The sequence below is a fragment of the Lolium perenne genome, chromosome 4 (genome assembly GCF_019359855.2).
Source record: "Lolium perenne isolate Kyuss_39 chromosome 4, Kyuss_2.0, whole genome shotgun sequence".
Classification (NCBI taxonomy): Eukaryota; Viridiplantae; Streptophyta; class Magnoliopsida; order Poales; family Poaceae; genus Lolium; species Lolium perenne.
In genome coordinates, this window is record NC_067247.2 from 365,362,178 (window position 1) to 365,375,514 (window position 13,337).

General features: G+C 46.5%; 1 protein-coding gene across 1 annotated transcript; it reads left to right on the forward strand.

Moving 5' to 3' along the window:
* Positions 1-6,092: 6,092 nt before the first annotated feature.
* LOC139830301 (uncharacterized) lies at positions 6,093-12,852 on the forward strand. Its single transcript, XM_071818310.1, has 7 exons — positions 6,093-6,236; positions 6,445-6,852; positions 8,616-8,693; positions 10,452-11,087; positions 11,130-11,388; positions 11,779-11,918; positions 12,022-12,852. The coding sequence occupies exons 1-7, from the start codon at positions 6,093-6,095 to the stop codon at positions 12,727-12,729; spliced, it is 2,373 nt and encodes a 790-aa protein (XP_071674411.1). The 3' UTR covers positions 12,730-12,852.
* Positions 12,853-13,337: the final 485 nt, after the last annotated feature.

The following is a 13,337-nucleotide window of genomic DNA, read 5'->3' on the forward strand; positions in this document are numbered from 1 at the left end:
GAATTTGGGTTGTATTTTCCTTTTTTGGTAGAAGAGTAATAACTCCAAAGTTCAACTTATACAACGGCAAACCACCTTTCTGAAAGCATTCAAATAGCGCCAGCAAATCAAGAGGTAGGGATCCCACGAAGGATTTCCCAACGCCACGAAGGCTCACCTTCTTCTCCGGGCCAATCCCACGAAGGAATATCTCTTTCACTTGTGGTAGACTTTGAGGCAGCCTCCAAACATTCACAATCCTTGTCGGAGCAAATCCACAGCCTGGATGGTTCCGGGTGATTTTGCCCACCTAGGGTTTCCAAGAAAACCTAGATAGCAAATATCTTCAAGAATACAAGGGGGAATGAGATTTGGCTCGGTGAGACTATAGAACAAGACCTCCTCTAGCTATTCCCCGGAGGGGTTTGAGTTTGGGTGGAGGAGGAGGGACATCCGAGGCGATTTACACAGAAATAACCCAAAAATGAAAGAAAAGCACAAACTGACCCTCCGGCCAAACTATTTCACCCATCTAACCCTTTTATGTGGCACCCCTCCCATGGGCGCCACACATGCCAGTGTGGCGCCTGTCCTGCCGGCGCCACTTTCCCAGCCGACGTGGCGCCCTCGACGCTGAGCTGGTGCGCCGATCCGACGTGGCAGCATGTGTGGCGCTCCTCCCATCGGCGCCACACATGCATTTGTAATTGCCCAAAACATACTGTAAGACAAATCGTCTGGGACTTAGCCGTTTTGCGACCTTGTTTGTGTGGCGCCGATGCCACGGGCGCCACACAAAGAGGCTCGCCAAAACGGCTAAGGACTAATCGTCCGGAGCCCCTGGATGTTTTCGACCCAAAAGTTGATATATGTTGGCATGTGTGGGGCCAGTGGGAAGGGCGCCACACATTGACTTGTGTTAAACCAATGAAAAATCCTACCATACTCCAACAGTTTTGAATACAACATTGGACAGAATATGTACGAAACAGCATAATGGTTCACACAACAAATAAGGTTCGACGACATCGAGGTTCCAATTACAATAAGGTTCAACGACATGAAGGTTCCAGAAGATCAAGTTTCACACAACATCATGGTTCGACAACATAAAGGTTTGACAACAAGAACATTGCCAAAGGGACATCACTGTGTGGCAAAGGCTCCCTCCCCCCTCGCCTTCTTCTTCTTCTTAGATTCTTCAGCCAATTCTTCCTTCTCCCTTATGTCACGAGCCAACTGAACGACCGAATCGAAGAAGTGGTGGCGCTCCTCCATCTTTGCAGCTTCCGCTTGAGCTCTTTCCTCCTTGATGCGTTCAGCCTCCCTAGCCACCTCCTCTAGGTGCATCCTATTGGCCCTCTCCCTCTCTATTTGAGCAAGTTGGCAGCTCCTTAGGAAATTTTCCCGTGCCAAGCGGTCCCGTTCAGCCTTGATCTTCTCATTCCTCTTATTATCGTGCCATATTGCTCATACTCCCTTTGCATACGGGCACGCTCGGCCATCTTGTTGTCTTCCTCCTCCTTCTTCCTCTCAAGTTCTTCCTTCTCCCTCTTCCGCACCGTCCTTACCGCCTCCTCCCAAACCGACTCCTCCTTCTCATTGCCCTCCCACGCCCCCTTCCCCTTGTTGGGTTGGGTTGCCATACCTGAAAACAAAATTGAGAAAACCAAAGTTAGTCACGGAATAGGAAAATATATAGTACAGTGCAATTAGTAACTTAGAGACACATACGGATAAGGCCCCGCTAGGTATCCTAGCATACTAGTACCCCGACGTCCACCATGGCGACCTCTACTAAGCCCTACATGAATCCTTGGTTGCCTTGGAGCTTGTCGCCATTGTGATTGATGGCTTGGGGCTTGTTTCCTTGGAGCTTGTTGCGAACGAGCTTGTTGGCTTGGAGCTTGTTGCCTCCGAGCTTGTTGGCTTGGACCTTGTGGAGAAGGAGCTTGTTGGCTTGGAGCTTGTTGCCTTCGAGCTTGTTGGCTTGGACCTTGTGGCGAAGGAGCTTGTTGGCTTGGAGCTTGTTGCCTTCGAGCTTGTTGGCTTGGACCTTGTGGCGAAGGAGCTTGTTGGCTTGCCGCTTGTTGGCTTGGGGTTTGTTGGCTTGGAGGTTGATTTGAAGCTTGTTGGCTACTTGATGCTTGACTTCTGGTAGCATCATTGCCCTTTGATTTTTTGCCGGATGTACACTTCCTTTTATTGTGGCCCTTGCTATTGCATGATCCACAATTAGTTGGCTCGCGAGACTCTTGGAATAACTTGTTTCCCGAATGACCCCATCTATCCATATCTCTGTGATACCTCTTTGTCTTTCTTCTTCCACGTTTCACAACCTTCCATTCCGGATCTGGCCAAACTTGCACTCCATGATACTCTGGCCATTGTGATTGATCCAAGTAAGGAGAAAACCTAGGAGCCCATGTCCTCTTTGTGGCTTCGATTGAGAACTCGGACTCCCGAACGGTGAGCGGGTTATTGTAGTCGACACGTCTAGTGTGTGCCGCTGTTAGCAAGTGGGAGTAAGCCAGATGAAGCAAAGAGGGCCTCCTACATGTGCATTCACATGTCTTTAGGGACACACGGAAAGCCCGGCCTCCGTGTTGGACACCACCTTGTGTGGTGCCTCCCGGCTCATTCACTTGGTAAACCCAGTCAACATTGTCATAACATATAGCCGTTTGTGAGTCCTCCTTCCTTGCCTGAAATTCCATGAACTCTTCAACCTTCGTTGGGAACTCGCAATTCCGAGCAATTTCCTTCTCCGTTTCGTCGGTGTAGTTCTGGAAATAGACATTCAACTTCTTGAATGTGTATTGAATGATTGCCGTCACGGGCAATGCATGGGCACCCTTCAACACATTGTTGAAGCACTCGGCCATGTTGCTTGTCATTTGGCCATATCTCCTCCCGTCCTCATCATAAGCTCTTGCCCACTTTGAGTTAAATATAAGGTGTCTATGAAGAAACTCTTGACCACCCGCGTTGAGGTCTCTGTGCTTCAGCAAGCCGTTGTATAGGTTTGCGAAGCGGCGCTCAGAGTAAGCGAGGCAACAATCTTGAAGAAGGTTAGACAACTCTTTGCTCTTGCATGCCCGATAGAAGTTTGCACAAAAATGCCTCATGCACCATCGGTGGTGCAAGGGAGCATGCCCGGGAATGGCAAGCTCCACCGCATTGAGAATTCCTTGATGACGATCGGAGATGACACACACTTCCTTTGAGGGTGGTATGACCCTCGTCCTCAATATATGGAAAACCATTGCCAGTTATCATTGTTCTCAATCTCTACCAATGCAAAAGCCAATGGTAGTAAACGGTTGCTCGCATCATTTGCTATTGCCACCAATAGTGTGCCCTTGTACTGCCCGGTCAAGAAGGTACCATCCACGGCTATCACCGGCCTACAATGTTCGAATGCCCTCGTGCATTGCTGGAATGACCAAAATGCACGATGAAATACCCTCACTCTTTTACCGTCATGCAATGTCATTTTGGTTGCGGAAGGCTCCACCACATGCACCATGCCCGGGTTAGTTGCGTCCATCGCTAACAACAACCTAGGGACTCGGTTGTATGCTTCCTCCCAATCGCCGTACAACATCTTGAATGCGGCTTGTTTGGCCTTCCATGCCTTCCCGTACTTGACGTCGTAGCCAAACCGGGATTTGACCGTATCTTGCACGGACCTAATGCTCATGGTAGGAAGTGATGATATCTCCGTCGAGAGCTTGTATGCAATGAACTCGGATGTGAGTTGACGGTGGTCCGGCTGCGCATCCTTGCCATCAAGCTTCGGCCCCCGGCACATGTGAGTGGCTACACAACTTGTTATGTGCCAAGAGGGCCCTTTTTTGAATGGTCTTGCACGGACAACCCATGGGCACCTTTTATCCACACATTTTAGCGTGTACCGCTTCTTCAAGTCCGAGTGAACAACAATGTAAGGGCGATGATGCTTAATGGAGAACTCCTTCAACCATATCTTCAATTCCAAGAAGGTATCAAACGTGAGCCCTTTAGAGATAATAGCCGTCCTACCATCCACATCTCTCTTGGAAATTGGCCTAGCTCCAAGAAGTAAACTTTTGACACCATCAACCACGGCTCCATCCGCAAGACTAACATCACGGAACAATGGTACCCGAATATCCCGTCCGGTTACCTTCTTGAAGATCTCGGCTCTTTCGGCTTCCTTAGCCGTCAAGCCATCCTCGTCCACTTCCTCTTCGGGTCCATCATCATCCGAGTCCGACGCATAGCATCGGGAATAAGGAATGGAGTGGTCCATCTCCTCTTGCGTCAAATATTTATCCAAATCACCGACATTGTTGTCATTCATCTCGAAACCATCATCACCATCGTCATTCTCGTCATACTCATTGTCCAACGGAGGTTGTTGGGGAATGGGAGATTATGTGGCTTCTTCTTGGCTCATGGGTGGTGGACTCCTCTCTCGAACGGGGGAGGAGGGCCGGTTAAGGTCAAGCTCGATACGAGCATCAACCGTCTTGGTTGCAAACAACTCCAAAGCCTTGTCTTGTGACCCGGCCACCGTCTCCTTGTAAACGGACCAACGTTGCTCAGAGTTGATACACATTGTCTTCCAAACAGACCGTATGGGCTTTAGTATGGCTCTACATATGACTTGATAATTCACTAATTACCCTCATGACGTTCGTTATGAAGGGAGACATGGCAATCTCAGTCGTTGTTCTGTTTGAGTTTGGGGAGGGGGGTGTCCCGAAGCAGAAGTGTTTGCTTTAACTCTATCTGAAGATCGATATGTTTTGGCCATAAAAAAACAATCCAATGTTTGACAAATTTATTTCACACCTAATTTTTGTCAGGTTCTATTCTAGGAAACAATAGTATGAGTACACATGGAATAAGTTCCACATATGTGAGTCTTGAGTGTATCTTTTTCATCCACACGTACTGCATCATGGCATACCCCTACATGGGGCTCCATTTTAATACCCCCTCCCCCCCAAGGTATTTAAGGGAAGGGCCCATTTCCAATATAACCTTCAGCTAATACTCCCAGTTAATGTTGGTAATAGAAGGCGTATTTTCTTCATTACGCCCAATAAATTTGTCAAATGTGCACCCATTTACATTGTTCCACCTCTCTCCTTTTCTTATGGCTGCCGATAAATTCTCAAAAACCTGGCCCTTTCAAACTTATTCTTTGAAACCAACTTATCCCCTCTTTGGGATGGTGGCGATGGCAACTTCAAAGTGTTCATTCGTATGAAAAAGATTCTAAACATATAAAAGAAATGCTTTAAATAAGATGTTCCGAAGATGAAGAAACGGTTAAATTACCATAATATTGTGGACCGTTGTACTGAGTTTTCCTTTTTCCAAATAACTCAAATGTGCAAAACAATAATTTCCATTTACGAACCATCTCCACACTGTTTTACTCAAGCTAATAGGAGCACGTGCACTTGATTGCACTATATCCTCACTTGGCGTAGAATTCCATATTCAGGTCTAATAACTCTTACGTGCAAGATGTGGATTTATGATGTTTTTTAATGTAAATAACAAACTTCGTAACACATGGAATGTGTTCACATTCTAATATGTATTTGATTATACTCCCTCCGTTCTTGAAAGAGTGTATGTTTAGGTTTTTCAAGGCATATTAAGAATTTTGCAAGGGCAAAGTGTCACCCCCCATCTCTCACCTCTTTAGAGCATCTCCACCGGAAGCCCCCATAAAATCGCCGGCATGCGTGCCGGCAGCAAGCTACAGGGCATGCCGGCAGAGGGACATGTGCTATTGGGAGCAGGTTCACACAGCGGTTAACCCCAATAGGTGCCCCCGCAACAGGCCATGCATGCCTCTCTATGCATAAAGACAAAAAGGTGGGGATAGAAAAAGTAGGAGAGAGGGGAATCTTTTGGAGGGGGTCTCACTGCGGCTGGGCCCGTTGCACATGTGCTAAGCTAGAGTTTGTAGCCAGCGCTCCCAATAGGAACCTGTGTACCGGGCGCGGGTGGGGCTCGCCTGCTATTGTACTGGGCGGCGTATTTTGGGGTACGCTATTGGAAGCTTATTTTATGACTACAAGTCTAGATTCTAGAACCCCAATAGACCTATGGGGGTCTCTATTGGCACCGCCAGTGGAGATGCTCTTAGTTTCACCTCATCTAGTGTGCTACTTGCATGTAGAAAAGAAGAAGGCCATGTGCTAAATGTTATTGGTCTTGATCCCCGTGTGATGAGAGAGAAGCATTTTAAAGTACATTGAAAAGAGAGAAGTATACTCTTTTGTGGATAAATTTTGAACCTAAACGTCCACTTAGTTGAGGACGGAGGGAGTATAATTTAAGGGTCTAAGAATCACTGAAGCCTTCCAAGAAAAAATAATATTCTTACTCTGCTTTTCAATTCTAGTTGAGTGTTTCACTTCCGTAGTAGTAATATTTTCACCTTAATTAATTTAACAGAAAGACCCATTTGCAGAGCTTACAAAAAAGCTCCTGGAATGGAACAATGATCTCACTACACAAAGGGATGAAAATGGGAGTACGCCTCTCCATTTTGCTGCAGCTCTTGTACAGCAAAGTTATCGAGGAAGTGTATGTTCACTAATATTGGAAGCTAACCCAGCTGCATTGTATCAATCCGACAACAAAGGATTATTTCCAATACACGTTGCTGCCTCTGTTGGCGAAAGAGGGACAATCATCATGTTTCTTAAGAAGTCTACAAGCAGTGCTGGTTTGCAAGACACTATGGGAAGGACATTCCTTCATATAGCTGCTGAGAATAATAAAGTTCGGATTGTCAGTTTTGTTTGCAGAAATCAGTCACTCTCATGGATTCTGAACATGCAGGACTATGCTGGAAACACTGTAAGATCAGGTAGAATTAGGTCTACTCGGATAACCGAGTTTGGTTTATTTCATATGTATATATAGGAGGATTACATGAGGTATTGAATACGGACTCTAAGTCCTATACAACTTGTGTAACACGTTGTTTAACACCCTCCCTTAATCACAACTTACTAAGTTGAGATTATGTCTAAACTCTAAAAAGTTTCTAACTGGGAGTGGCTTTGTAAAGCCATCTGCAACCTGATCTTTGGAAGGAACAAATCTGACTTCTAGTTCCTTCTTCAACACTCGTTCTCGAACAAAGTGAAAATCTATCTCAATATGCTTGGCTCTGGCGTGAAACACTGGATTTGCTGACAAATATGTAGCACCTAGATTGTCACACCACAAAACTAGTGTCTGTCGAAGCTTCACACCCAATTCCTTGAGAAGAGATTGTACCCATATCATTTCTGCAGTTGCATTTGCCACTGACTTGTACTCAGCTTCTGTACTTGACCTAGAGACAGTAGCCTGTTTCTTTGCACTCCAAGAAATCAGGTTAGGGCCATAGAAAACTGCAAAACCTCCAGTGGATCGGCGGTCATCAACACAACCGGCCCAGTCAGCATCAGAAAAGGCACTGACAAGCGTGGAGGAAGACCTCATGAAGGTAAGCCCAATACGCAGGGTACTTTTAACATATCTCAGAATTCTCTTTGCAGCTGTCCAATGAACAGTGGTAGGTGCATGAAGATACTGACACACTTTATTTACTGCATAAGAAATATCTAGTCTTGTAAGAGTTAAGTACTGCAGAGCACCTACCATAGTCCTGTAACTTGTAATGTCTTCAGGACCAAGCAGGCTACCTTCATGTGCAGTTATTTTTTCTGACGAGGATAAGGGCGTAGGACAACCAGTACAATCCTTCATACCCACCCGGGCTAAAATATCCTGAGCATACTTGGCTTGATTCAAGACTATACCATCATCAACTTTGTGCACTTCCATACCCAAGAAGTAATGAAGATCGCCTAGATCCTTCAATGCAAAATCCTTGCTTAAATCTCGGGGAAGAGCATCTGTTGCTTGTTGAGAGGAACTAGCCACAATGATATCATCAACATAGATAAGCATGAAAATAGTGACCCCGGGCTTGCGGTATATGAACAAGGAAGTGTCAGACTTAGACGGCTGAAAACCAAGTGATACCAATTTTGAACTCAACCTGGAGTACCAAGCACGTGGAGCTTGTTTCAGCCCATACAATGCTTTGTCAAGTTTGCAGACATAGTTTGTTTTCCCCCTGTCTTCATAACCAGGTGGCTGTCTCATGTATACTTCCTCTTCCAGAACATCATGAAGAAACGCATTCTTGACATCAAGCTGTCGCAAAGTCCAACCCCTAGACACTGAGATTGCTAGAACAAGTCTGACAGTTGCTATTTTGACAACTGGGCTGAAAGTATCCTCATAATCAATGCCATAGCGCGGTTTGAATCCTTTGGCAACCAGTCATGCTTTATATCTATCAATAGAGCCATCAGCTTTACGCTTTACTTTGTATATCCATCGGCAGTCAACCACATTCTTGGCAGTATGAGACGGAACCAAATGCCATGTCTGATTCTTCATCAAAGCCGAGTATTCTTCATCCATGGCCATATGCCATTTGGGATCACTCAAGGCTTGCTGCAAGGTGGTCGGTTCATCAGTAGCCACGGACATAGCCCACCGGACTGTACCGTCATGATATTCTTTGGGTCGTTTGATGCCGCGAGACGCACGTGTAACAGGTCGACGTGCTGCAGATTGGCGCACAGGAGACTCCGGTGCAGAAGATCCGTCTGAGCCATCAGAGGCTGTCGGAGCAGGTGAGACAGACGGGCTGGTCCCGCCACTAGTCCCGCTAGCCGCAGAGGATCCAGGGGCCCCCTGTGTGTCCGCGGACGTGGAGGAGGCGGCCGCACGCGCACGTCCGGGCGCAGAGAATCCGTCGCCCTGGCCGACAGACGAGGCGGGAGAGAGAGACCGCACGGAGGCCGAGGGAGGGAATCTCGGCGCCGATTGGCCAGGTGCGGGGGTCCGGACCAGGTGCTGCTGTGCGTCAGGCGCATGATCCGACGCAGATTGCGTCAGGAAATCTTCCTCGGGATCACTGCTGTTGGCATTTTGTGACAGAATTTCAGAGGAGGCTGGCGGGTGATTGGTGGTACCATTTGACCTCAAATTTTCAGCATCTGTCCGTGGTGAAGCCTGCACAACAAGAGGAGCACTAGGGAGACCATTAGTAGTAGGCAGATTAGTCACATGTGGATCATCAAAAGTAGCATCCCCAGAATCAGAATTTAGAAGAGATGAATCAAGGAGCAATATTTCTTGTCTAAGGCGAGCACCAGCATTGGGGTGAAGATCTTGGAACGGAAAAACAGCCTCATCAAAGACAACATCCCGAGAGATATACACACGTCCAGAGGAGACTTCGAGGCACTTAACACCCTTATGTTTTGGACTATATCCCAAGAAGACACATTGAGTGGAACGGAAAGCAAGTTTGCGCTTGTTGTAAGGACGCAGATTTGGCCAACATGCACAACCAAACACACGTAAGGATTTATAGTCAGGTTTAGTGCCTAGCAGTCGATGGACAGGTGTTTCATTATTGATAGTTTTACTAGGAAGCATGTTGATGAGATATGTAGCAGTTAGGAAAGCCTCATCCCAGAATTTGAGAGGCATGTGAGCAGTAGCAAGAAGAGCAAGCCCTACTTCAACAATGTGTCTATGTTTTCTTTCGGCAGAACCGTTTTGCTGGTGTGCATGAGGACAAGAGACATGATGAGAGATTCCTTGTGACTGAAAAAGAGAGTTTAATTTTTCATATTCACCCCCCAGTCAGACTGAACTGTTAGGATTTTTCGATCAAGTTTCCTTTCAACTAGTTTCTGAAAGTTAACAAAAGCAGCAAAGGCATCAGATTTGCGTTTAAGTAAATAGATCCAGGTGAACTTGCTGTAATCATCAATAAAACTGATATAATATTCATGACGACCAACAGAGGTGGGAGCAGGACCCCATACATCAGAAAAAACTAATTGTAGGGGTGCAGAAGACACACTAGTGGACACTGGATAAGGTAACTGATGACTCTTTGCTTTCTGACATGAGTCACAAATCGACTCAATGTGAGAATCCCTGACAAAGGGGAGCTTATTCTTTCTAATAATGAACCTAACAGTAGTAAAAGAGGGATGACCTAGACGACTGTGCCATTTATTGTTGGACGGCTTGGAGGCAAGGAACACATGCTTGGATGATGAGGGTGACAGCAATGACGAGATGAAGGGATAAAGACCTCCAACACATCTCCCTTCATGAAGAATTTCCCTTGTGACCTGATCCTTAATCAAGAAAAAGAAGGGGTGAAACTCTATGAAGACCTTATTATCATATGTAAAGCGATGAACAGAGAGGAGATTTTTGGAGGCATTAGGAACATGAAGAATATCACAAAGGCGAAAACTCTGATTGGGAGTGCGTACTATTGAATGACCAACATGTGAAATTTTCATACCTTGCCCACTGGCCGTGTTGACCCTGTCGTGTCCTTTGTAGTGATCACGAACCGTCAGATTGTTCAGCTCACTTGTGATATGGTTGGTGGCACCAGTGTCAGAATACCAATTTGTATCGACTCCATAGGAGGCAATGTGTGCTTCCTTTTCATCATCGGAGTCATCATCTTCATCTTGCCAACGGTACCAGCAATCCTTGGCCTTGTGTCCCTCGCGGTTGCAAATTTGGCAAGTGACGTCTACCCACGGAGTGGTGCGACGGCGCCCTCGACCACGACCCCGGCCACCACCAGGCGGTGCGCGACCACCACCACGGCCATAAGAGGGAGGACGATCATCACGGCGATCAGAACGCCGGTCGTCACGGTGATCACCGCGGTCACCGCGCTCACTGCGGTCACCACGATCTCGGCCTTGATTTGGACGGCGGCGACGTTGGCGCTGCGCGGCATTGGCAGATGTCTTGAAGTCCGCATCAGAGGACCCGCGGAGCATGTCTTGGCGCTGGTCATAAGCATCAATCTGGGAGTAGAGGTGAGCCAGCGAGATCGGCGTAGTGAGGACACCGAGGGCGGCCACCAAGGAGTTGTAGGAGCCACCAAGGCCCGCAAGGACAAAGGAAACATGTTCCCTGGTCGAGACGGGACAACCGGCCATAGCCAGTTCATCGACAAAGCCCTGCATCTTGGTCAGGTATGTCGAGGTAGTCATATTTAGTTTCTTCGTGTTCGCCAGGGAAGTCCGCAGATTCGTGATCTTGGCTTCACTCTGCGAGGCGAACATCTCTTCAAGGGCCTTCCAGACGCCGGCGGCATGCTCGATCCGATGCACGTGGGGAAGAACCTCGTGGGAGAGCGACTGGAGGAGGTAGCTGAGGACGATCTGATCCTGGGCGATCCAGGTGTCGTACGCAGGGTTCGGCTCCATCTTGGGAGCCTTGTCGACGGAGTCCTTGTCCGCCGCGACCTCGATCTCCTCCGGTGGGGCGGCAACAGTACCCGTGAAGTAGCCTAGAAGGCAGGCGCCGCGGATAGCCGGAAGGACCTGGGCGCGCCAGCCCGGGAAATTGGCACGGGTGAGCTTGTCTGATGGCGGGTTCCCGAGGGTGGTCGGCGCCGTGCTTGAGGAGGACGCCATGGCCGCGACCGAAGACGACGGCTACGAGATGGCGTCGAGGGAAGCTAGGGTTTGGCGATCAGCGTGTCGGCAGAAGAGGCCGGCCTGATACCATGTAAGATCAGGTAGAATTAGGTCTACTCGGATAACCGAGTTTGATTTATTTCATATGTATATATAGGAGGATTACATGAGGTATTGAATACGGACTCTAAGTCCTATACAACTTGTGTAACACGTTGTTTAACAAACACTGCACTACACCTAGCTATCCAGGCAGGGAGTCTTCTCATGTTTTGTGCTTTGTTAGGGAATCGGCAAATACATTTAAATATATCAAATAAGAAAGGGCAAACTGCTCTAGATATATCGCGATATAAGATTCCCCCAGGATTGTTTGATGATCAGGTAAATGCATTTTTTTTTGTTTTTAATCACTGCCCTTGATACAATATAAAATAATGAAGATCAGTGTGGTTTGGCTTCACATATTTCTCTTTCGTTTGTGCAGAATAGTGAAACAAGAATACATTATGCACTCAAAGTCGTTCATGCTAGGAGTGGTAATTGTCGTCGCGGTCACTTTGAGGAAAACTACAATCACCAGTTAAAACATACTCAAAGAGAAGAATTGAAGAACATGAAAGAATCAACACAGACACTGTGTATTGGTGCAGTTCTAATTGCAACCGTGACATTTGGTGCTACTTTCGCCCTTCCTGGAGGGTACAGAGATGATGAACATACTAATGGAGGCACACCAACACTTGCTGGGAGGTATGCTTTTGATGCATTCATACTAGCCAGCACATTGTCCTTCATCCTGTCTGCGATGTCTATCGTGGGCCTCAAGTATTCAGGTTACTCTATTTTAAACCCACACAGTCGCAGAATTTACTTTCTGGTAGCCTTATATTTTGCGTCAATGTCGATCACATGCTTCATGGTAGCTTTTGCACTAGGTTTGTATATGGTGCTAGCGCCAGTTGCTCATAAGTCTGCCATCACTATCGGTGTCATTAGCCCTCTTGTTATCCTATGCAACAAAACAGAATTTTGGATAAAGTGGGCTCTTTTAGCACGGCCGTTATGCACTCGAATTGGGCTAATTCGGACATTGGTATTGGTAACAACAAGAATACTATTCAACACATTGATGGAATTTTGGCCCATTATATTCATTTTTGTCTGGGCTGCATATACAAGGAACCAGTTCTAGAAATGGAACCGAATGATACAACTACCGGCAACCCTGATGAAGATGCTTCAAATACAACATTTTTTGGGCGAGGTGTTTTCCTTTGGCCTGTTAGGGATTTCGGATTTATTGTAGTCTCCATATTATTTTTCTTCTTTTTTTAGAAAAAGTGTTTCGGTAAATGTTATGTATCTTTTTGTTCAAGAATTTGTGCACATAATCATATAAATTCTGATTACCAGTCTTATCAACATTTTTTTTGAGTTGTGCAACTTATTTTGATTTCCCCGCATATAGCTCTTATTTGAGCATGTACAATTTAGTGTAGGAAGACAAATTCCTAGCTAAACAGTTGGTAAAGAACTAAAGATATTACATGATACGAATGTTCCCTTATACTCACCTCTTAAGTGGAAGCACTCTGCTTTGCTACCTTGATGATATTTTTTTTGGATTTGGGTAATTGTTTGGCCTCACGGACGAAGTTTCATCAGAATGTTGAATGTATTGTCAATCGACTTGTGTGTCTCATACTTCTACACCATCATTGCTTTAACATTGTGCTAGAGGGTTTATGTACAATGAAATGAGAAGGAAGGTGTGATGGTCTCGCAAGGAACATGGTTAAA

Excerpts from the sequence above, each read along its gene's own strand:
- LOC139830301 (XM_071818310.1), top strand. The coding sequence starts at position 6,093 with ATGGGGGTCTCTATTGGCACCGCCAGTGGAGATGCTCTTAGTTTCACC. Across the intron at positions 6,853-8,615 it reads AGGACTATGCTGGAAACACT|GTCGACGTGCTGCAGATTGG; the intron begins GTAAGATCAGGT and ends CACGTGTAACAG. Across the intron at positions 8,694-10,451 it reads ATCAGAGGCTGTCGGAGCAG|ATTGTTCAGCTCACTTGTGA; the intron begins GTGAGACAGACG and ends ACGAACCGTCAG.